General features: G+C 46.6%; 2 protein-coding genes across 7 annotated transcripts in view; one reads left to right on the forward strand and one right to left on the reverse strand.

Annotated features, from left to right (window-relative positions):
- Window positions 1-20862, forward strand: LOC115204369 (adhesion G-protein coupled receptor G2). Of its 5 annotated transcripts, XM_029769884.1 has the most exons (33): window positions 1-103; window positions 229-374; window positions 1488-1588; window positions 8394-8468; window positions 8756-8803; window positions 8984-9057; window positions 9173-9576; window positions 9709-9754; window positions 9871-9908; window positions 10145-10275; window positions 10366-10489; window positions 10607-10686; window positions 11236-11280; window positions 11394-11461; window positions 11655-11704; window positions 12562-12601; window positions 12717-12751; window positions 12874-13001; window positions 13110-13230; window positions 13699-14054; window positions 14207-14432; window positions 14611-14764; window positions 14973-15140; window positions 15346-15468; window positions 15587-15632; window positions 15728-15831; window positions 15956-16080; window positions 16493-16764; window positions 16877-16979; window positions 17154-17437; window positions 17602-17703; window positions 19132-19284; window positions 20125-20862. In XM_029769884.1, the coding sequence occupies exons 2-33, from the start codon at window positions 286-288 to the stop codon at window positions 20232-20234; spliced, it is 4023 nt and encodes a 1340-aa protein (XP_029625744.1). In that variant the 5' UTR covers window positions 1-103; window positions 229-285; the 3' UTR covers window positions 20235-20862. The 5 variants fall into 5 exon arrangements, with proteins under 5 accessions (XP_029625744.1, XP_029625739.1, XP_029625741.1 ...); XM_029769879.1 differs by lacking the exons at window positions 1-103; window positions 229-374; window positions 1488-1588 and adding an exon at window positions 7840-8296; XM_029769881.1 differs by lacking the exons at window positions 1-103; window positions 229-374; window positions 1488-1588 and adding an exon at window positions 7841-8296 and having other exon boundaries at window positions 19132-19248.
- LOC115204370 (gamma-aminobutyric acid receptor subunit rho-3) overlaps window positions 20836-24598 on the reverse strand; it is a 19359-nt gene continuing 15596 nt past the window's right edge. For both annotated transcript variants that reach the window (XM_029769886.1, XM_029769885.1), the window contains 3 exons: window positions 23218-23370; window positions 21909-22102; window positions 20836-21670 (listed from right to left, as the gene is read on the reverse strand). In XM_029769886.1, the coding sequence (XP_029625746.1) occupies window positions 21344-21670; window positions 21909-22102; window positions 23218-23370 (674 nt within the window). In that variant the 3' untranslated portion in view covers window positions 20836-21343. The remainder of the gene's footprint in view (window positions 21671-21908; window positions 22103-23217; window positions 23371-24598) is intronic.

The following is a 24598-nucleotide window of genomic DNA, read 5'->3' on the forward strand; positions in this document are numbered from 1 at the left end:
GGCTTTGACGTCTTAGGGGTGTGTCCCACATGTCACCTAATGATGGTGGGAAAGTCACAGCTCGTGTCTTCACGTTGGTTTAGTAGCCTGGACTATTTTTACAGTAAGGAAACATTTGCGCTTTTATTTGTGCCGTATATTTGCTTATTTAAGGACCGTTGTTGTTATTACGTCGGTCTGAGAGGGGAAGAACAATCATAAACTTGATTTATTAAATTGATCTATCAGGGGGTCAGTGCTGAAAATAGCCTAAATCTGGATTGTTGCATCGCGGATGAGAAATACATGTTTTATGAAGACGAGGACAACCCCGACAAGGCGCCAGCTATGTGGTGTGGTGGAGTGCGCTGTGTCCGTATGCGGTGCTTCACCAGGTAAAATATATTCTTCACACAATCTTCCTCTGCTGTTCAGGGCATAGACCTACAGTAGCCTACCTACGTATAGGCTATAGACTGTCAATATTATCCCACATAGGAATGATCAAACTGTGTGTGTGTGTGTGTGTGTGTGTGTGTGTGTGTGTGTGTGTGGTTTCAAATAGATGTTTTAACAAATCAACAGGTAGACTTATTCTGCAGCTCTCCAGGTGAATGGACCAGAGTAATTGTAATATCGTTTCAGGACACAGCTGATAGTGTAAATTGAAGTGTGTCGTAACAGGCACTCAGTATTGTGTTTACTTTAGAGTCATGTACACCATATTAGTGTTATGTAAGACAATAGCATTAACACATGGATGCTTCCCTACTGTATCAAATATCCATCTGTAACTGACACACAGAAATAACATCAGAGATATCAACACAGGTATTTAAAACCACATTTGTTTCTGCGAGATCAGAAGACGCACCCAAAATATTTTATTCAGATAAAAAAAGTGGATTTTAATATTGATGTATAAATCAGAGATCTAGACTGTTCTAGTAGAGAGGATGTATGGTGTCTGTGTGTTCCTTATACTGTAGAGAGGATGTATGGTGTCTGTGTGTTCCTTATACTGTAGAGAGGATGTATGGTGTCTGTGTGTTCCTTGTACTGTAGAGAGGATGTATGGTGTCTCTGTGTTCCTTATACTGTAGAGAGGATGTATGGTGTCTGTGTGTTCCTTATACTGTAGAGAGGATGTATGGTGTCTGTGTGTTCCTTATACTGTAGAGAGGATGTATGGTGTCTGTGTGTTCCTTATACTGTAGAGAGGATGTATGGTGTCTCTGTGTTCCTTGTACTTGTCTCATCAGTAAAATCTTATCTCTTGGTCATGCAATTAGACCGGGCTAAATCTAGACAGTATCATCTATTTTTTAGACATGGGTTCGTTTGGTCTCACCACACCTTCACTATCTCAGTAGTGCAGTCAAAGTTTTTTATTTCATTTGTGGTAAAGGATTCTCATCAGACTTGATACAGAGTTGCTTTAACAATGAAATGTGTTGAGATTGATTTCGGAGTTGTTAACGTTGATGCTGTGAACTGTTGTTTGACAGAACGATGACCAGAGCCTCTGATCTCCAACACATGGGAACTCGGAGACATCCAACCCTGCTCTGGATATCCCTGCTGGTCCTTCTTCTTCATGTAGCCAGAGGTGAGGTGTTGTAACCAGTAAACAACACAATACATCAGAAACACACCTTTTCAGAACACAATCCAAAGGTTGTACTGAGAAACCATTGAGGAATGTCTCATTAGTCTGTTTAGCTGTTTACAGAGGGAATCTGAGAAACCCCATCCTACTGTAAGGCTGGAGAAGTCTGACATGCTGGTCACTCAGCATTACCTGTCATCAACACACACGCAATGCCTCATACCTCCTAAGTATAGAAAAACCTGCTGGTCTGGTTCGAGTCTCACCTGCAACTAAACACCCAGAAATGTGACAAAGATGTTGTTAGTCAACACACAGTGGAGATGGAAACAGTCACACTAAGGCCGAGAGGTAGGGAGGAAGAGGAGGAAACAGGAACAGTTGAAAAAGGGGAAGGATTGGGTAGGTTTTTGTTGTAGTGGATGGAAAAAGGCCTGTTATCAACAGCCATTCGACTTCTTAACAGTAGGCTTTTACTGGCCATTCTGGCTGGTGCGTTAATCTGTTGAATGTCTTAGGTATTGTTCACTTATGTTGTTAACCTAGACTGTCTGTCGGGCTCCCTGATCTGGGGAAGTGGCCGAGTGTCTAAAGTTGTCGTTACACTGACCATGTTGACTTCTCTGTTTCTGTTCTCAGTAAATTCATCATTACAACCCGCTGCCCCGCCTCCTTCGTACTCAACTCAACCAAGTGCACCACTTATAACAAACACTTTATCAACTACACAGACTACAACCACATCAGTGTCTACCACCCAAAATACTGTAGCATCAACCATATCACAAAGTAGCACAACATCGACACCAGCTATAGCCACAACACCTGCAGCTCCATCAGCTATAGCCACAACACCTGCAGCTCCATCAGCTATAGCCACAACACCTGCAGCTCCATCACCTATAGCCACAACACCTGCAGCTCCATCAGCTATAGCCACAACACCTGCAGCTCCATCAGGTATAGCCACAACACCTGCAGCTCCATCAGGTATAGCCACAACACCTGCAGCTCCATCAGCTATAGCCACAACACCTGCAGCTCCATCAGGTATAGCCACAACACCTGCAGCTCCATCAGCTATAGCCACAACACCTGCAGCTCCATCAGCTATAGCCACAACACCTGCAGCTCCACCAGCTATAGCCACACCACCTGCAGCTCCACCAGCTATAGCCACAACACCTGCAGCTCCATCAGCTATAGCCACAACACCTGCAGCTCCATCAGCTATAGCCACAACATCTGCAGCTCCATCAGCTATAGCCACAACACCTGCAGCTCCATCAGGTATAGCCACAACACCTGCAGCTCCATCAGGTATAGCCACAACACCTGCAGCTCCATCAGCTATAGCCACAACACCTGCAGCTCCATCAGGTATAGCCACAACACCTGCAGCTCCATCAGCTATAGCCACAACACCTGCAGCTCCACCAGCTATAGACACAACACCTGCAGCTCCACCAGCTATAGACACAACGCCTGCAGCTCCACCAGCTATAGCCACAACGCCTGCAGCTCCACCAGCTATAGCCACAACGCCTGCAGCTCCACCAGCTATAGCCACAACGCCTGCAGCTCCACCAGCTATAGCCACAACACCTGCAGCTCCATCAGCTATAGCCACAACGCCTGCAGCTCCACCAGCTATAGCCACAACACCTGCAGCTCCATCAGCTATAGCCACAACACCTACAGCTCCACCAGCTATAGCCACAACACCTGCAGCTCCACCAGCTATAGCCACAACACCTGCAGCTCCACCAGCTATAGCCACAACACCTGCAGCTCCATCAGCTATAGCCACAACACCTGCAGCTCCACCAGCTATAGACACAACACCTGCAGCTCCACCAGCTATAGACACAACACCTGCAGCTCCACCAGCTATAGCCACAACGCCTGCAGCTCCACCAGCTATAGCCACAACGCCTGCAGCTCCACCAGCTATAGCCACAACGCCTGCAGCTCCACCAGCTATAGCCACAACACCTGCAGCTCCATCAGCTATAGCCACAACGACTGCAGCTCCACCAGCTATAGCCACAACACCTGCAGCTCCACCAGCTATAGCCACAACGCCTGCAGCTCCACCAGCTATAGCCACAAAACCTGCAGCTCCATCAGCTATAGCCACAACACCTGCAGCTCCACCAGCTATAGCCACAACACCTGCAGCTCCATCAGCTATAGCCACAACACCTGCAGCTCCACCAGCAATAGCCACAACACCTGCAGCTCCATCAGCTATAGCCACAACACCTGCAGCTCCACCAGCAATAGCCACAACACCTGCAGCTCCATCAGCTATAGCCACAACACCTGCAGCTCCACCAGCTATAGCCACAACACCTGCAGCTCCACCAGCTATAGCCACAACACCTGCAGCTCCACCAGCTATAGCCACAACACCTGCAGCTCCACCAGCTATAGCCACAACACCTGCAGCTCCATCAGCTATAACCACAACACCTGCAGCTCCATCAGCTATAGCCACAACACCTGCAGCTCCACCAGCAATTGCCACAACACCTGCAGCTCCATCAGCTATAGCCACAACACCTCCAGCTCCACCAGCAATAGCCACAACACCTGCAGCTCCATCAGCTATAGCCACAACACCTGCAGCTCCACCAGCTATAGCCACAACACCTGCAGCTCCACCAGCTATAGCCACAACACCTGCAGCTCCACCAGCTATAGCCACAACACCTGCAGCTCCACCAGCTATAGCCACAACACCTGCAGCTCCATCAGCTATAACCACAACACCTGCAGCTCCACCAGCTATAGCCACAACACCTGCAGCTCCATCAGCTATAACCACAACACCTGCAGCTCCACCAGCTATAGCCACAACACCTGCAGCTCCACCAGCTATAGCCACAACACCTGCAGCTCCACCAGCTATAGCCACAACACCTGCAGCTCCACCAGCTATAGCCACAACACCTGCAGCTCCATCAGCTATAACCACAACACCTGCAGCTCCACCAGCTATAGCCACAACACCTGCAGCTCCATCAGCTATAACCACAACACCTGCAGCTCCATCGGCTATAGCCACAACACCTGCAGCTCCACCGGCTATAGCCACAACACCTGCAGCTCCATCGGCTATAGCCACAACACCTGCAGCTCCACCGGCTATAGCCACAACACCTGCAGCTCCACCGGCTATAGCCACAACACCTGCAGCTCCACCTGCTATAGCCACAACACCTGCAGCTCCACCGGCTATAGCCACAACACCTGCAGCTCCATCAGGTATAGCCACAACACCTGCAGCTCCATCAGCTATAGCCACAACACCTGCAGCTCCACCAGCTATAGCCACAACACCTGCAGCTCCATCAGGTATAGCCACAACACCTGCAGCTCCACCAGCTATAGCCACAGCACCTGCAGCTCCACCAGCTATAGCCACAACACCTGCAGCTCCATCAGCTATAGCCACAACACCTGCAGCTCCACCAGCTATAGCCACAACACCTGCAGCTCCACCAGCTATAGCCACAACACCTGCAGCTCCATCAGCTATAGCCACAACACCTGCAGCTCCACCAGCTATAGCCACAACACCTGCAGCTCCACCAGCTATAGCCACAACACCTGCAGCTCCACCAGCTATAGCCACAACACCTGCAGCTCCATCAGCTATAGCCACAACACCTGCAGCTCCACCAGCAATAGCCACAACACCTGCAGCTCCACCAGCTATAGCCACAACACCTGCAGCTCCATCAGTTACAGCCACAACACCTGCAGCTCCACCAGCTATAGCCACAACACCTGCAGCTCCACCAGCTATAGCCACAACACCTGCAGCTCCATCAGCTATAGCCACAACACCTGCAGCTCCACCAGCTATAGCCACAACACCTGCAGCTCCACCAGCTATAGCCACAACACCTGCAGCTCCATCAGCTATAGCCACAACACCTGCAGCTCCACCAGCTATAGCCACAACACCTGCAGCTCCACCAGCTATAGCCACAACACCTGCAGCTCCACCAGCTAATGCCACAACACCTGCAGCTCCACCAGCTATAGCCACAACACCTGCAGCTCCACCAGCTATAGCCACAACACCTGCAGCTCCATCAGCTAAAGCCACACCTGCAGCTCCACCAGCTATAGCCACAACACCTGCAGCTCCATCAGCTATAGCCACAACACCTGCAGCTCCACCAGCTATAGCCACAACACCTGCAGCTCCACCAGCTATAGCCACAACACCTGCAGCACCACCAGCTATAGCCACAACACCTGCAGCTCCACCAGCTATAGCCACAACACCTGCAGCTCCACCAGCTATAGCCACAACACCTGCAGCTCCATCAGCTATAGCCACAACACCTGCAACTCCACCAGCTATAGCCACAACACCTGCAGCTCCACCAGCTATAGCCACAACACCTGCAGCTCCACCAGCTATAGCCACAACACCTGCAGCTCCATCAGCTATAGCCACAACACCTGCAGCTCCACCAGCTATGGCCACAACACCTGCAGCTCCATCAGCTATAGCCACAACACCTGCAGCTCCATCAGCTATAGCCACAGCACCTGCAGCTCCATCAGCTATAGCCACAACACCTGCAGCTCCATCAGCTATAGCCACAACACCTGCAGCTCCATCAGCTATAGCCACAACACCTGCAGCTCCATCAGCTATAGCCACAGCACCTGCAGCTCCATCAGCTATAGCCACAGCACCTGCAGCTCCATCAGCTATAGCCACAACACCTGCAGCTCCATCAGCTATAGCCACAGCACCTGTAGCTCCATCAGCTACGGCCACAACACCTGCAGCTCCACCAGCTACGGCCACAACACCTGCAGCTCCACCAGCTATAGCCACAACGCCTGCAGCTCCATCAGCTATAGCCACAACGCCTGCAGCTCCATCAGCTATAGCCACAACGCCTGCAGCTCCATCAGCTATAGCCACAACACCTTCAGCTCCATCAGCTATAGCCACAACACCTGCAGCTCCATCAGCTATAGCCACAGCACCTGCAGCTCCATCAGCTATAGCCACAGCACCTGTAGCTCCATCAGCTACAGCCACAACACCTGCAGCTCCACCAGCTACGGCCACAACACCTGCAGCTCCACCAGCTATAGCCACAATACCTGCAGCTCCACCAGCTACGGCCACAACACCTGCAGCTCCATCAGCTATAGCCACAGCACCTGCAGCTCCATCAGCTATAGCCACAACGCCTGCAGCTCCATCAGCTATAGCCACAACGCCTGCAGCTCCATCCGCTATAGCCACAACGCCTGCAGCTCCATCAGCTATAGCCACAACGCCTGCAGCTCCACCAGCTATAGCCACAACGCCTGCAGCTCCACCAGCTAGAGCCACAACGCCTGCAGCTCCATCAGCTATAGCCACAGCACCTGCAGCTCCATCAGCTATAGCCACAGCACCTGCAGCTCCATCAGCTATAGCCACAAAACCTGCAGCTCCATCAGCTATAGACACAGCACCTGTAGCTCCATCAGCTACAGCCACAACACCTGCAGCTCCACCAGCTATAGCCACAACACCTGCAGCTCCACCAGCTATAGCCACAACACCTGCAGCTCCACCAGCTATAGCCACAACGCCTGCAGCTCCATCAGCTATAGCCACAACGCCTGCAGCTCCACCAGCTATAGCCACAACGCCTGCAGCTCCATCAGCTATAGCCACAACGCCTGCAGCTCCATCAGCTATAGCCACAACGCCTGCAGCTCCATCAGCTATAGCCACAACGCCTGCAGCTCCACCAGCTATAGCCACAACGCCTGCAGCTCCACCAGCTAGAGCCACAACGCCTGCAGCTCCATCAGCTATAGCCACAACGCCTGCAGCTCCATCAGCTATAGCCACAACACCTGCAGCTCCATCAGCTATAGGCACAACACCATCAGCTATAGCCACAACATCTGCAGCTCCATCAGCTATAGCCACAACACCTGCAGCTCCATCAGCTATAGCCACAGCCCCTGCAGCTCCATCAGCTATAGCCACAGCACCTGCAGCTCCATCAGCTATAGCCACAACACCTGCAGCTCCATCAGCTATAGCCACAACACCTGCAGCTCCATCAGATATAGCCACAACACCTGCAGCTCCACCAGCTATATCCACAACACCTGCAGCTCCACCAGCTATAGCCACAACACCTGCAACTTCATCAGCTATAGCCACAACACCTGCAGCTCCACCAGCTATATCCACAACACCTGCAGCTCCACCAGCTATAGCCACAACACCTGCAACTTCATCAGCTATAGCCACAACACCTGCAGCTCCATCAGCTATAGACACAACACCTGCAGCTCCATCAGCTATAGACACAACACCTGCAGTTCCATCAGCTATCCTGTCCACAGCCACGTTACCCATTACAGACATTTCTTCATCTAACACTCCAAACACGTCAACAGTCTCAGTGCCCATGTCTAATGCATCCTCGACCCCACCCCCCACATTCCTCACAACCCCACCCCCCACATCCCTCACAACCCAACCCCCCACATCCCTCACAACCCCACCCCCCACATCCCTCACAACTCCTCACCCATCACCACTGCACACTGCCTTATCCAACATGACTAATGAACCAATGACATCCACCATGCCATCTCCATCCACTATTCTGCACTCGACTTCGCCCATCATAACGTCCACTACCAACAGTAAATTAGGTCATCCTTATACATTATGTTCAAATCTCATCATTCAATGACACTCATTGTACAGTCGGACTCAGCAAGCTAATAGACTCCTGTCTCTCCATTTCAGTGACCTCTAAAAATGGCACACCTCCAAGACACTCCACTCCTTTGCCAATAACAGTCACCTCTAATGCAACAACAGGTAAGTCAACTGCCTGATTTATAGTGGAGGGGTTTAACACAGGGAGTAATCATACTATTGACTGTATGTGTGATAATGTCTCTGTATAATAAAGGAGTTTGTGTGGAGCTACAGATGTGGGATCTTCATTTGAGCCAGTTTGCTGCAGTAGGAAAAATAATCCTGCAGCAACAGGAAATATTAATTATTATGAAGCCTTTTCAAACCTCGAATACACTACAATTTTGCATTTCCTGTTGCGTTGGTTTGCACTGATCCTCACATATCTCCTCTCCCCTCTGTTTCAGAGTCAGCAGAGGTGCTTTGTAACTTCACACAGCTCTGTACCAATCAGTGTATGTTTAATGAATCCTGCATATAATATGATATTGAGGCATTAGTCTTTCATGCCCACGGTTATTTTACTTATTTATGTTAATTACTTTACTGTTTTGGAGGGGGGTAAGAAATGTGCTATATAAATAAAGTCTGATTGATTGATTTGAAATGTACGATGTAATGTGTATGTTTAACAGCTGTGTACTACTGGATGGTCCTTGCGGTGAATGTGACTGGAGATCTGAAGAATGAATCAGACATCAGTGGCTGGGTAGGCCAGAAGACAGTGAATGAAACTTGATTGACTGATGTGTGATGAATCCTGTTGAAACTGTACATTTGTTTAGTTATACATGAAATGTGACAGCATTGTTTTCCTGTTTCAGTTCAGGACTCTGTTTCGTTCTCTCTTGGACTCCTGTGAGCCCAACAACTCTGAACAAGCAAATGGCACAAATTTGACTGACACACTGCAAACCATCTCTGTCAGTCCAACATATCCCACCCCCTACAACATGACAACATGGTTATACAACTTCACCACGACAACACTATCCCAGAACTTCACCGACTTCACCACGACAACAGTATCCCAGAACTTCCCCAACTTCACCACGACAACACTATCCCAGAACTTCACCAACTTCAACATGACAACCTTGACAACTAACATGACAACTATGCTTTACAATAGTATTAGTACTCCCTCACACAACCATAGCATGTCCACCCCACCCTACAACCATAGCATGACAACTCTTTCTCCCAGCTGGCCCCATAGCACCACAAGGTAAAGTATTCAGTCACACGTCATTATTGCCTGTTATGATTTATACCGTAGATGTACAGAAAAGGATGTTTGAATATCAAAAGAAAAATCTCTTCTGAAGCTATCTCTGTTTATTCACTGTCTGTTCTGTAGTGAAGAGCATGAAGGTGGAAATATGACTGCTGCCAGCCTGTTTCAAGTAAGACTACATCTCTCTCCAGACAGACCTGCCTTAATGTGCATGTCAACATTACAGGGCACTTTGTCTCAGTCTGTAAAAGTATGTGAGTTGAATCAAAACTCTTATCTTTACAGGACATTGAGGTGACGTGTGTCAATAAAACAGGGATCAGGTTAGTTGAACTCACAGGCGGCTGGTGGCCCCTGAATTGGGGAGGGCGTGCTCATAGTAATGGCTGCAATGGAATTAATGGAATGGTATCGACACATCACTTTCATTCCAGTCATTATTATGAGCCATTCTCCCCTCACCAGCCTCCTGTGGTGGAAATACCTCCACTAATTTCAATACTACAGTTCAGCATCCTCTGTCCCGCTCCACGGTGTAATACTGCCCAAAACCCTCCAGGAGGACTAACTGCACTGTGCTGCTGATGACGAGGAAGCCAATGTTAACCTGTGGTTTCCAGCGAGCGCTGTGGAAGGGTCAGGAGAACAGCTCCATACAATTCCAAATAGTGGGAAAAGTGGAAAGAGTGGGTGAGTCGCACTGACCCTAATGTGAATATGAAATCTCTCATAGGAATGTACATTTATCTGAGCCTAACTTTTGTTGCTTGTTACTTGTAGCTAAGGGTCTGTGTGCAGGCCAATTGCCTCCAAGTAATGGTTTTGCAAAGTGCACCGGCTTCCTGAATGGCACTCTCCCTCTTCCAAACACGTGTGACACTCCAGGGACTGTCAATATCTCATGGTCAGTTGGAGGTCACTCTGGAAAAGTTAATACTATGCTGCTGTTTCTGTGTTTGTAGCTTTTCTTTAGTATCAATAGGGTATCCATCCTCTGATACGAACATGTTGTATCTTACAGTGGACATGCAGGGACTGTTTACGTGCCTCTTGGGAATCAAACCCAAATGGACTGTGGTATGCCCCCTGAACCTCCCATCGGTAAAAACTCGGACATTTTTTTCACCCTTGCTCATTTACCCATGTGATAGTGTAGTACTCATTATCCACATTTAACAGACAGACACATTCATTTGCCATTTCAATCTTCAGTGGGGGTTTTAAACAGTCAGATGTACAGGGTGGCAGGTGTAATTACAGGGTACAATGAATATCTTAAGCTCCGAGGACCAACAATGCAGGTCAAAGTGAAATAAAAACAATAAAAGTAATAATAAAGAATAGAAATAAATAGAAATAAAGTGTATATAGTGTACAAAGCTGTCATCAAGGCAAAGGGTGGCTACTTTGAAGAATCTAAAATCTATTTTGATTTGTTTAACACTTTTTTGGTTACTACATGATTCCATATGTGTTAATTCCTAGTGTTGATGTCTTCACTATTATTCTACAATGTAGAAAATAGTAAAAATAAAGAAAAACCCTTGAATGAGTAGGTGTGTCCAAACTTTTGACTGGTACTGTGCATATTAACACTGTAACGATGGTAAACCCCTCTATCTTGATAAGTACCGTATTCCTGTTTTTCAGATGCGGAGATTGTCTCCAACTGCTCTGCTTACTGCTATGGTACAGGTAAATGCAATATTTACAAATCTACTGCTCATTTCACTGATACTGCGATGGTCCCGCTACACTTTTTCATTTCCTGCCATGTGATAACTCTCTCTCCTTCCCTCTCTTTTTAGCTGCATACTATACCTTGGGCATACAGATCAAAGATCCTGCTATGAACATTTCAAACATCTTCTATATGGTGAGCTGTTTCTGTTGTGTCACCTGTTTGTTTGAATATATATGTGTGTGTGTGTTTGTAATTGTGTGTGTGTGTGTGTGTGTGTGTGTGTGTGTGTGTGTGTGTGTGTGTGTGTGTGTGTGTGTGTGTGTGTGTGTGTGTGTGTGTGTGTGTGTGTGTGTGTGTGTGTGTGTGCGTGCGCTGTGTTCCCCAGATTGATAAGCTAAAAACTCCTCCACCCTGCGACAACACCTCAGAGACACAGTATGTCCTAATTTCATCATCTGTTATAAAACAGTTCCCTCTCTGCTTAGCATCAATATGCTCATACTTTCCAATTAGATCCTTACAGCGTAAATGAACCCCAATAGTACATATAGTGCCATACCTTCCAATTAGATCCTTACAGTGTAAATGAACCCCAATAGTACATATAGTGCCATACCTTCCAATTAGATCCTTACAGTGTAAATGAACCCCAATAGTACATATAGTGCCATACCTTCCAATTAGATCCTTACAGTGTAAATGAACCCCAATAGTACATATAGTGCCATACCTTCCAATTAGATCCTTACAGCGTAAATGAACCCCAATAGTACATATAGTGCCATACCTTCCAATTAGATCCTTACAGCGTAAATTAACCCCAATACTACATATAGTGCCATACCTTCCAATTAGATCCTTACAGTGTAAATGAACCCCAATAGTACATATAGTGCCATACCTTCCAATTAGATCCTTACAGTGTAAATGAACCCCAATAGTACATATAGTGCCATACCTTCCAATTAGATCCTTACAGCGTAAATGAACCCCAATAGTACATATAGTGCCATACCTTCCAATTAGATCCTTACAGTGTAAATGAACCCCAATAGTACATATAGTGCCATACCTTCCAATTAGATCCTTACAGCGTAAATGAACCCCAATAGTACATATAGTGCCATACCTTCCAATTAGATCCTTACAGTGTAAATGAACCCCAATAGTACATATAGTGCCATACCTTCCAATTAGATCCTTACAGTGTAAATGAACCCCAATAGTACATATAGTGCCATACCTTGCTACAGCAGGTTTGATATTTTTTCTGACGTAATTCTCTGTTACAGTCCTCCCTGTCCCCTGCCCATCATATCAACTATCTACCAGGTGATTTAATGTTGAGATGATACCCCAACCCCACAATGAGCTTTCATTGTTTTATGTTGCTCTGTAAAGACATAATTTGAAACCTTATGAGCCATTCTGTGTTGTTTTCACACAGGATGCTCATGTGGAATGCGATGGCTCAAATACCAAGTGAGTTCCTGTACTCCTTGCAGGCCTAAAACCTTTACAGTACATTCAAGACGGCCCTTTATGTGGAGTGATGATGCTGGTGTGACTAATTAATAACTATACCATTACTGTTTTCTTACCAGTCTCCAAAGCTGCAGGGTTATCGTGCGCCTCAACCATTCGGTGCCTATATGTGCAGTCAGTACTGCATTGATGACTGTGTTCAATGATAAGCAGAGTATTGGCTATAATGGAACGGTGACCCGAGCAGGTGGGTGGCCATACCATGGATGGTGGAAACTGACAGCATCGGTGTATTTATTCATATACATTATACAGTATGTGTTTCTGACTGTTTGTGTTCATACATTTCACACAGCCATTTGTGGCTGCCCAGGATCCAGTGGAGGTCTATTGAATTCGACCTTCACGTGGGAGAGTATCAACCTCAACTCCACTTTGTTCTGTGAGGTTGAAAAGACCCGTGACATCTTCAGCTGGTCAGTCCAGTCTCTCTTTGTGTGCTTCAAAGACATCAAAACCTTGTTAGACATTTTGTAATTGTGTAAAACACTGTAAATGATGGAGAGTAAACAAAATGCACATTGTTATTTGTACATTTAAGTTATATAGCTATTTATAAATCAAGCCCTGAATGCTAATTGGCTGAAAGCCGTAGTATATCAGACCGTATACCACAGGTATGACAAAACATTTATTTTTACTGTTCTAATTACATTGGTAACCAGTTTATAATAACAATAAGGCACCTCGGGGGTTGTGGTACATGGCCAATATACCACGGCTAAGAGCTGTGTCCAGGCACTCCCTGTTGCATTGTGCATAAGAACAGCCCTTAGCCGTGGTATATTGGCCATATACCACACCCCCTCGGGCCTTATTGCTTAAATATATCATCGACTATATGCACTGAAGATCTACATTTATCTGTCCCTTTCTCTGTTTAGCAAACAAGGCAAAAATGTGTGTGTGCTCCTGAATGAAATGTTCGACCCCATGCCTCCTTCTACTTCACCCAGCCCAATGGCCAACACCACTTTACTTGCAACAACAATACTGCCTCCTCCATCCAATGTCACTATACACCTAAACACCCCCTACGTCCCATTGAACACAACATTAGCACCACTAAACACCACTTCTACAGCTCCAAATACTACACCATCAGCTCCAAATACAACCATCGCCACGACAACCCGGGGTAATACCACTACAAACTCATCAACACCCATCATTCCACCAGTGAATCCCACAACAGCTTCCCCAAAGTACACCACGACAGCTGTTATAACATCCACCGCAGGTAACCCTCAGGATACTAACCCAAGCTGATCTCTGACCTACCTGGGCCATAGCTGGTACTGCCACATTAATCTACATTTAAAATGTAGACCCAATGTCAAAGTTCCCCTCTGATAACATCCTCGTTTTTATTATGGATCCTTTTCCCCACAGCGCCCAACACCACAGCAGCCAGTAGTGAAGAGCAGGCCAATCAGCTGCTGGATCTGACTAGTGACGTGTCCAAGCTCAACTCCTCCCAGGTGGACCAGCTGGTGTCGCAGCTAGAGGCCCTGCTAGCCGGGCACAATGTCAGCCTGGCTCTGGGGAAAACCTCTGTCAAAATCGTTAGCAACCTGCTGGGTGCCTCCTCTGACACCCTGGCCTCCTCCTCCACCAAGTGAGCTGCCTGGAGATAAACAATCTACTGTTATGCTGCTTGCTGTGCTGTACCAGAAATGATTACTTATATAAAGCCTGTAAAGAGACTGTGACAACATTTTCTTAAAACCGGAAGAAATCTTAGCAATGGCCTTGACCAGCCTGCACATCAGAATAACGGTTGATTTTTCTACCAGGATCATTGGGATTGTTGATATGGTGGGCCTGAAGCTGGTCGTTCAGCAAGAGGCTACGATTTTAACCAAGTCGGTTGCTGTCGCTGTCAAAACAGTGGACGGCACTAATTTCCAGCAAACATCTTTCTCCATCCCGGACCCCAACAATGTGCAGGTAACCTTCCAGTAAGGAAACACTGAGTAGTAAATACTGTAGCCTCGGTTGCCGTCAAAATACATGCAGAAGTAATGTAGAACATCCTTCACTCTGCACGAATGATGTTTTCACTCTGCCGTATGTCTGGTAGGGTCTGTTATGCAGATAGACACAAAACTCCTGTTTATTGCTAAGTGTTAACCATAGAGAAATGTGTCCCCTTCAGATCCGTGGTGATGGCAGAGCCAGGAGAAGTGTGGGAACAGAGGCGTCCGCTCTTCCCCAGGGCTCCATCACGTTCCCCTCCTCCCTCACAGCGAACCTCTCCCATGAGCAGCAGCTACAAGCCTCCAGACTCCAGTTCAACTTCTACCAGAAGGCCACTGTGTTCCAGGTGCTTACCTGCTCCTCTGTATTCAGTACTGTCCCAACCCATTGCCAAGCCTAAACCTTCATTGCTACTTAAGCAGCCCTTGCTATTTATGTAGATATGATGACTATGAATAAAAGTCACATAAATCGGTCAGAAATGAAGAACTGTGAAACCATAGTAAAATAATGTATAGACAATGCCATATTCTTTCCATGCCGTTCCTCAGGACCGAGCCCTGGGAGCCAGCAGGCTGTACAGTGGGATCCTGGGAGCCAGTGTGGCCAACCTGTCAATCAAATCTCTGCAGGAGGACGTGGTGATCACCCTGAGAAACACTGAGCCCGTCCCAGTGAGTCAAACAAACACACGCTGCATTTATCTAGTCAAGACCTTTTCCCTATGTCAAGGATGGGACATCTTGAGAAGTATTTAACACCCTGTCTTCTCTTCATCATTTGTCTACACAGGCAAATGTTGTGGTTTCATGTGTTTTCTGGGACTTTGGCTTGAATGGTAAGTATTCCTCTTGTGTCTCCCAAAATGAAAGGAAGACTATCTCTGACAATTTACAGGCATTAAAGAATAAAAATGTTTTTTTCTTCTCGTAGATGGCTCAGGAGGCTGGAACCGAGATGGCTGCTCTGTCAGGAACAGCACAGATAATGAGACTGTCTGTGCCTGCAACCATCTCACCAGCTTCGGTGTGCTACTGGTGAGTACTTCCTGAGACAGGGGTGCAATGTGATCTCTCCCATTCAGTCTTTGTCAACAATCAAGGACTTATTTTTAGAATTATTCAACGTGTAAAACATATTTTTGGTATTTTTTTCTCCCAGGACATCTCCAGAACGGGCATAACCAATCATCTCCAGGCCACAATCCTCACCTACATCACCTACATCGGCTGTGGTGTCTCCGCCATCTTCCTCTCTGTCACTCTGCTCACCTACCTGGCCTTTGGGTGAGTCTGAGCCCCTTGTGATCAGTGCAGGGTATCCATGGTCACTTTACCCCTACATGTACAAATTACCTTGACTAACCTGTACCCCCACACACTGACTCGGTACTGGTACCCACTGTATATAGCCTTGTTATTGTTATTTTATTGTGTTACTTTTAATAAATGTTTTACTTTAGTTTATTTAGTAAATATTTTCTTAACTCTGTTTTCTTAAAACTGCATTGTTGGTTAAGGGCTTGTAAGTAAGCATTTCACGGTAAGGTCTACACCTGCTGTATTCAGCGCATGTGACAAAGACAATTGGATTTGATTTTGATGACACTCACCTGGAGAACTGATCTAAATACAAAGACATATAAACAAGCTGTAATCAATGTAATACCAGTCCTGATTCCAATCCTAATTCCTTTAGGAAACTGCGTAAGGACATCCCATCTAAGATCCTGATCCAGCTGTGTGTGGCTCTGTTGTTTTTAAACCTGGTGTTCCTGGTGGATGCCTGGCTGGCCCTCTACCCTGACGCTGTGGGCCTGTGCATCTCCACCGCCTGGTTCCTGCACTACTTCGTGCTGGCTTCCTTCACCTGGATGGGCCTGGAGGCCGTCCACATGTACTTGGCCCTTGTCAAGGTCTTCAACACATACATAAAACGCTATATGCTCAAGTTCTCTCTCGTCGGCTGGGGTAAGTGAAAAAATGATTCTGGGACTGTCATCAGAGTGAAAAACAGCCACCATGTGCTTATAAAGGTAACAGTTACTTACAGTTCAATGTAGTCTGTTGTCTCTCATCATAGGCGTCCCACTCCTTGTGGTCATCGTCGTTATTGCTGTTGATAAGAACAATTACGGCCTTGTTAGCTACGGAAAGTACTCAGATAACTCCCCTACAGATGACTTGTAAGTCCCTTGCATTTTGTTCAATATTTAACATGCCAATTTACAGTTGGAGCATTGGTATTTAGTGCTTGTTTTTGCATCATGACATTTATACCAGTACTCACATTTACATAATAGGATAGCTGATCAATTCAAATATGGTCTCCTGTATTTTACTCCTTTCCTCTCACACAGCTGCTGGCTGAAGAACGACATTGCCTTCTACGTATCTGTGGTGGCCTACTTCTGTGTCATCTTCCTGTTGAACCTCAGCATGTTTGTGATGGTGATGGTTCAGCTGTGTCGGATAAAGAGTCAGAACCCCCACAACATGAGGCACCGTAACGGGCTGCAGGACCTGCGCAGTGTGGTTGGGATCACCCTACTCCTGGGCCTCACCTGGGGCTTTGCCTTCTTCGCCTGGGGGCCCGTCAACCTGGCCTTCATGTACCTCTTCGCCATCTTCAACTCCTTTCAAGGTCAGATTTAGAACTCCTCCAGATTTGTTTTGTGATTTGAAAATGATTTCACTATTAATGTTCTCAGAGAAGACACCGACACAAAGCCTGAGGAGTTTCTTGGGAAATCTGTTGCCAAGTGTGTAACAAAAGTGTAGTTACCTGACGCTTGTGTTCTTTTGCAGGGTTCTTTATCTTTTTGTTCCACTGCGCTGTGAAGGAGAACGTGAGGAGGCAGTGGAGGACTTACCTCTGCTGTGGTAGACTGAGACTGGCAGAGAACTCAGGTAAGACTTGTTGACCTGCATCTTACAACATATGTGTAGTTTGAAGAAGAGAAGAACCTTCCATTTATTTGTATTTGTATTTATTAGGGATCCCCATTAGTTCCTGCCAGGGCAGCAGCAACTCTTCCTGGGGTCTGAACACATTAAGGCACTTATATCACACATTAAACAAAATATAAAACACTACAACATATAACATTATTATACCACTACATATCTACATTACAACATGTATAACACCACCATACAACAATATTACAATGTACGTGTGTGTAGAGTTGGTGTGATAGCGCGTGTGTCTGTATCTGTGTGTGTCTCTTCACAGTCCCCGCTGTTCTATAAGGTGTATTTCTATCTGTTTTTTAAATCTGATTCCACTGCTTGCATTAGTTACCTGATTTGGAATAGAGTTACATATAGTCATGGCTCTATGTAGTACTGTGTGCCTCCCATAGTCTGTTGTAATTTTACCTCTGTGTCACCTGACCACACGATTGAACAGTAGTCCAGGTGCAACAAAACTAGGGCCTGTAGGACCTGCCTTGTTGATAGTGTTGTTAAGGCAGATCAGCACTTTATTATAGACAGAATTCTCCCCATCTTAGCTACTGTTGCAACATGTTTTGACTATGACAGTTTACAATCCAGGTTACTCCAAGCAGTTTAGTCACCTCAACTTGCTCAATTTCCACGTTCATTACAAGATTTAGTTGATGTTTAGGGTTTAGTGAATGATTTGTCTCAAATACAATACTTTTAGTTTTTGAAATATTTAGGACTAACTTATTCCTTGCCACCCATTCTGAAACTGACTGCAGCTCTTTAAGTGTTGCAGTGATTTCAGTTGCTGTAGTGTTGAGTCATCTGCCTACATAGACACACTTGCTTTACTCAAAGCCAGTGGCATGTCATTAGTAATGATTAAAACAATTCTACCTGGATTGTGTTGGAGAGGCTTCCATTAAAGAACACCCTCTGTGTACTGTTAGACAGCTAAATCTTTATCCATAATATAGCAGGTGGTGTAAACCATAACACGTGTTTTTCCAGCAGCGGACTATGATCAATAATGTCAAAAGCTGCACTGAAGTCTGACAAAACAGCTCCTATAATATTTTTATCGTCGATTTCTCTTAGCCAATCAATCATAAGTCATTTGTGTAAGTGCCGTGTTTGTTGAATGTCCTTCCCTATAAGTGTGTTGGAAGTCTGTTTTCAATTTGTTTACTGTAAAATAGAATTGTATCTGGTCAAACACCATTTTTTCCAAAGGTTTACTTAGGATTGGTAACAGGCTGATTGGTGGGCTATTTGAGCCAGTAGAGGGGCTTTACTATTCTTGGGAGGTAATGACTTTTGCTTCCCTGAATTGAGATATTTTATGTAATTTAATGTACACAGTTTTAATGAACTCTTGTTTCATCACAGACTGGAGCCGCACGGCTACACAGAAGACAGAGAAGAAGTCATTGTCAGTGACCAGAGCCACGTCCTTCCGCTCCGGCAACTCCGGTGACTCCCCAGAACGGCCCAGTGGAGCAACAGGTGGAGCAACAGGTGGAGCAACAGGTGGAGCAACAGGTAGGCATGGGGATTGGGGGTGGGGGGATTAGGGATTACTAACAACCAATAGAGAAATAGTTTTTGTATATGCTGATCTACTTTCTGCCCCTGATAAAAGTGGAAGCATGTCATAATATTAAACCTCTGTTATCAGAGCAGGGGATGGCTTAGCAAGCCTTCATATCCATGTCACTGATGACCTATGTAACCTATGAAATCTCTGTGACGGGCTCTGAGATGACCTTTTCCCTTTAACATAATTTTACCCGGAATTGGAGCTAGCTGTACGATTTGAGCTCCGGCCACGTCTATAGCGCCTCTTTCAGCCTCTTACTGATGGTGCACAGTAACTGGTGTGTGTTTGTATGCAACAGTGTGTGAGAATGTGTGTCTATGTATGACACTCTACAGCAGGATTTAGTCAGCTTAACCCATCCAATCAAATAGTGACTGTATCTAACTGTACCCCCGCCCATGTGCCTGGCTCAGCTGCTGGCTGCCAGATGGCTCTGATTCCAACAGTCACGTGTGTCTCTGCTCTCCTGTTGCTAGTTTATCTGCTCTTGGTCATGAAAAAGCCTTTCATCCATTCTGCTGCCAGACGGTCGGAAAGAATTTTATACGTTTAGTTATAAACAGTGAATCACCAGAATAATTTGGCCCTTGAAAATAAGATACTCGAATTTACACAACTACACGTGAAATCAAGTTGTTTTGCTGTAAGGCTATCCACCGTAATCTACTTTTCTTATACGTGGTCCTTTAATGTAGAGTTCATCTCAGAAATACCACTCTAAGGATTTAAATGCAGTAACTTGTGTGCAGGATAAGCTGTAACTCTGATGTGTACCATTTCAGGAAGTCTGTTTAACGACAGAACCATCACAGCCCTTGAGGAGCTCAACTCAGACGTGGTCCTCAATGAGGTGAACAGCCAATTCAGGACTCAGAGCCAGAGAGCGGCCTGAGTCAGCCTGAGTCCTGAGTCCTGTGAAATACTAGACCTAGTGTAGGCTGGTAGGGGAGTGGACTTACGTGAGACAGTGTGTTTCATAGCATTTTCTACGTTTATATGAAATATTTGAATGTTAATGCTGCAAATGCATTAAAAGTTTAGAAGTTTAATGGAAGTGTGTGACAGACCACACTAAAGAGATGGGACATCACTGAAGATCCAGCATGCTCGTGGATTTCGTCCAGTTGACCTACCAATACTATCATGAACTCGTCTGGGCTGGCACCTATGATTGTGAATATCAATGCATGTACTGTACTGAAAAGGTATCTACAGTAGCACGGAGGAAAACCCCAACTCATACTGTAGATCATCACCAGCTGTATCATATGACTGCATACTACATGTTCTATCGTTTTCCTCAGCATTCTTCAGAGGCATACGCTGACACATACTAACACTCTGTCGCTGCCTGGTTTGATTTCATTTAAGCTCTTTTATACTATACTCAGAATCAAGATATTTCCATCAGATATATATGTATTTATATTTTAAAGAGGCAACATAACAATGGATGTATAATTAAATGTTATTTCACCAATAACAATTGTATAAATAAAATGAAATGTTTTATTTTAAGATAATCTGATATTGTATTTCCCTGATATTCACTGATATAAAAGACACACGCGCCTTCATTTTCATGCACATTTAAATTCATACTATATACAGTAATAAATGTTTAAACCAGTGGGGGGAAAAGCATCTGTGTATTCCAGCAGAAGCAGTTCCATGAACAGCACCAGCAACTTCACACCTGAACCCGGATTCCAACAGGGTTCCAATAAAAAACAGATTTACTCAATAGTATCTCTTCTTCAGTAGGGCTTGACTGTCCAAAACTCCCACAATGCACTCTGGTAGACACCAATGGTTACGTCATAATCCAGTGGGTGGCAGAATACAACGCCTTGACGATGATGCTGTTGTCAGCGTGAATAACCTAATAGATAATATACAGTAGTAATATAGTTCAGTAGTCATTAGACAATCCTGCTTTAGGTGTACATACTCCCATACTCCACTGCATGATGAACTGTTAATAGACTGTTGACGGTCTATTCACCTACTGGAGTACAAGCTCCAGTAGATGATGTTGAACAGCAGGTAGGTCATGGGGAAGATGACTCTGGAGTAGGAGTCGATCATGTAGCTGTTACTCATGATGAAGCTGAGGTTGTGTTTGATGGATTTTTTGCGTCGTAGCCTGGTGCCCTCCGTGGGCGGGGGCTCTGCAGCGGAGTTCCTCGAGTTCCTCAACGTGGCCGTCCGACTCCGCTCTGTGTTGGGGGTGCTGGGCAGCTCTGGGAATGGCATCAGGTCAATGTCATTGTCATGGTAACATCCGTCAAAGGCCATAGTTTGAGTGGCATTGAAATTGGCAGGGATCTGAGGAGAGAGAGGGGAGGGAATTTCAATGTTTAAATTCAATGATCTTCCGATTCATGACCAATAGGGGGAGACGCAGTCATAGTTGTTGTTATAACCTACTTTGGCGCTCATGTTGTGGCTCTGACAGTGGTAGCATATTCCATATTTCATAATACACCCATGCATATGATCCCTCACTCTATGACTTATCTAGCCCATGAACTTTGACCCTATAGACTCCATAAGTGTCAGTGACCTTTCCCCCCTTGAGCTTCTTCATCTCTTCCACAGTGGTGAAGTAGTTGACAGTGGCGTACTCGATGACGGACAGGAAGACAAACAGGAAGCTGGCCCACAGGTAGATGTCTACCGCTTTTACATAAGAGACCTGGGGCATGGAGGCTGACACGCCTGTGATGATGGTGGACATGGTCAGAACTGTGGTGATGCCTGGAGAGGGAGAGGGAAAGGGAGAGAAAGAGAGATTATTGAGTTAAGATTCTTGATCAATTTGTTTTTTAAGCCTTCTTTCACCCCTAAAAGCTCTTTGTACCATGACCGCCTTCGATGATAAAAAGAGAGAGGCAAACGTATGGAAAAATAGTGAGGTGTATTACTGTGTGGAGGTTTAGCATAGGTGGATGGAAAGTAAAAGAAGAAATGATGTAGGAGTCTGTACTTTGAGCTCTACTTCCATGAGCAGCTAGCTGTACATGTACATTTCCTCTTTTTCCTCTGAAGTGGGAAGATATTGTTATAAATGAAACCTAGATATCAGTGTGTAAACACAAACTCTCTGTGAATGGGGACATTTTTTATTTTTATTAAGCTGAAGAGTGAAATTAGGCCAGCTTTTGTTACGGTATGAGCCTCTAAAGACCTGCACTGCTCACAGGGTGAAGCAAACTCCGCACACTGTTGCATTAGCACAAAGTCAACATTATTCACAAATCTGAGTGCAGTCAACATCTTTCTCCTTTTCTCTTGCTCTTCCCTCTCCCTCCCTTTCTCTTTCTTTCCAACACAAACAACCTTTCATAGACATACACCACACTGCCTGAAGGGATCTCGCCTGGTGCAGGTGATTGTAGTCATGTGCAGAACTAAACATTCTTTGTCACTGTGTTCAGTTTCGGTTGTCCTCTGATGAGAGGGAGATGATGTGTCCACCCCAACTGCTACTCTCTCTCTCTCTCTCTGTCTGTCTGTCTGTCTCTCTCTGTCTCTCTCTGTCTCTCTCTCTCTCTCTCTCTCTCTCTGGGGTAATTAGTTATGCTCTGGAAACTGTCAAAAGCAGCAGGTTCATATTCACCTGTCCATTCACAGCAGGAACACAGTAGGAGATTGGTGCACAACCGTCCCCCTTACGGTAATAACAGGGGTGTGACAAGGAAGAGAAAGGTAAAGCACCCACCCACTTTAATTTATGGAGATGCATCAAGAATACTGTACAGAAAATACTGATGGCCTTGTGAGGTTTCTCTGCTCAGTTTGTGAGCTTAGGTTATTTTCTGGAGATTCCTTCAAAACCCCTCCTACTAGCAGTGAGAGTATCAGTACTGTACCCAGTGAGACTCGGGCGGGTACAGCCCTCCTGTCAATCCAGAAGGACACCCAGGAGAGCATCACCATCAGCATGGTGGGGAAATAGGTCTGCAGCATGAAGAAGAAGATGTGCCTCCTGAGGATGAAGTTTATGTAGAGTCTGTTATACCAACCTGGGGTGGAGAGAGAGGGGTGGTGGGGAGAGAGAGAGGGGTGGGGGGAAAGAGTGAAGTGGGGTAGAGAGAGAAAGAGAGGGGTGAGGGAGAGAGAGAGATAGATGGGGAAGAGAGAAAGATTGGGATGGGGGAGAGAGAGAGAGAGAGAGAGAGAGGGGTGGGGGGGAGAGGGGGTGGTTCAGAGCGAGAGAGAGAGAGGTGGGGGGAAAGAGAGAGAGAGGTTGGAAGTGAGAAAGAGGGGTGGGGGAAGAGAGAGAGAGGTGGGGGAGAGAGAGAGAGGGGTTGGAGAGAGGGGGGGGTGGGGGAGAGAGAGTGGGGTGGGAAAGGTGGGTTGAGAGAGAGAGAAAGGTGGAGAGCGAGAGAGAGAGAGGTGGGAGAAAGAGAGGGGGTGGGAGAAAGAGAGGGGGGTAGGGGAGAGACGTGGGGGAGAGAGAAAGTGTTGCGGTGGATAGCGAGAGAGAGAGTGAGAGAGAGAGCGGGGTTGGGGGAGAGAGAAAGAGAGAAAGAAAGAAAGGGGGAGAGATGGGGGACAGAGATGGAGAGGTGGGGGAGAGAGAGGTGGGTGGGGAGAGAGAGAGAGATAGGTGGGGAGAGAGAGAGGGAGGAGGGGAGAGGTGGGTGGGGGAAAGATAGGTGGGGGAGAGAGAGAGAAGTGGGGGAGAGAGAGAAAGTGAGGTGGTGGAGAGCGAGAGAGAGAGAGAGAGAGAGGGGTTGGGGAGAGAGAGAAAGTAAGAAAGAAAGGGGGAGAGATGGGGACAGAGGGAGAGAGGTGGGGAGAGAGAGAGGGGGGAGAGAGAGAGGGGTGGGGAAGAGAGAAAGAGGGGTGGGAGACGGAAAGGTGTGGGGAGAGAGAGAGGTGAGAGAGAGGTGGGGGGAGAGAGAGAAAGAGAGAGAGGGGTGGGGGGAAGAGAGAGAGAGAGGTGGGGGAGAGGGAGAGCGGTGAGGGGAGAGAGAGAAAGAGGGGTGGCGGAGAGAGAGAGAGAGAGGGGGGTGGGGGAGAGAGAGGGGGGTGGGGGAGAGAGGGGTGGGGGACAGAAAGAGAGAGGTGGGGGAGAGAAAGAGAGAGGTGGGGATAGAGAGAAGGGTGGGGGTAGAGAGAGGGGGGAGAGAGAGAGTGGTGGGGGAGAGAGAGAGGTTGGGAGAGAGAGGTGGGGGGGAGAGAGAGAGAGATAGGTGGGGAGAGAGAGAGGGAGGAGGGGAGAGGTGGGTGGGGGAAAGATAGGTG

The sequence above is a fragment of the Salmo trutta genome, chromosome 12 (genome assembly GCF_901001165.1).
Source record: "Salmo trutta chromosome 12, fSalTru1.1, whole genome shotgun sequence".
In the NCBI taxonomy this organism is placed as follows: domain Eukaryota; kingdom Metazoa; phylum Chordata; class Actinopteri; order Salmoniformes; family Salmonidae; genus Salmo; species Salmo trutta.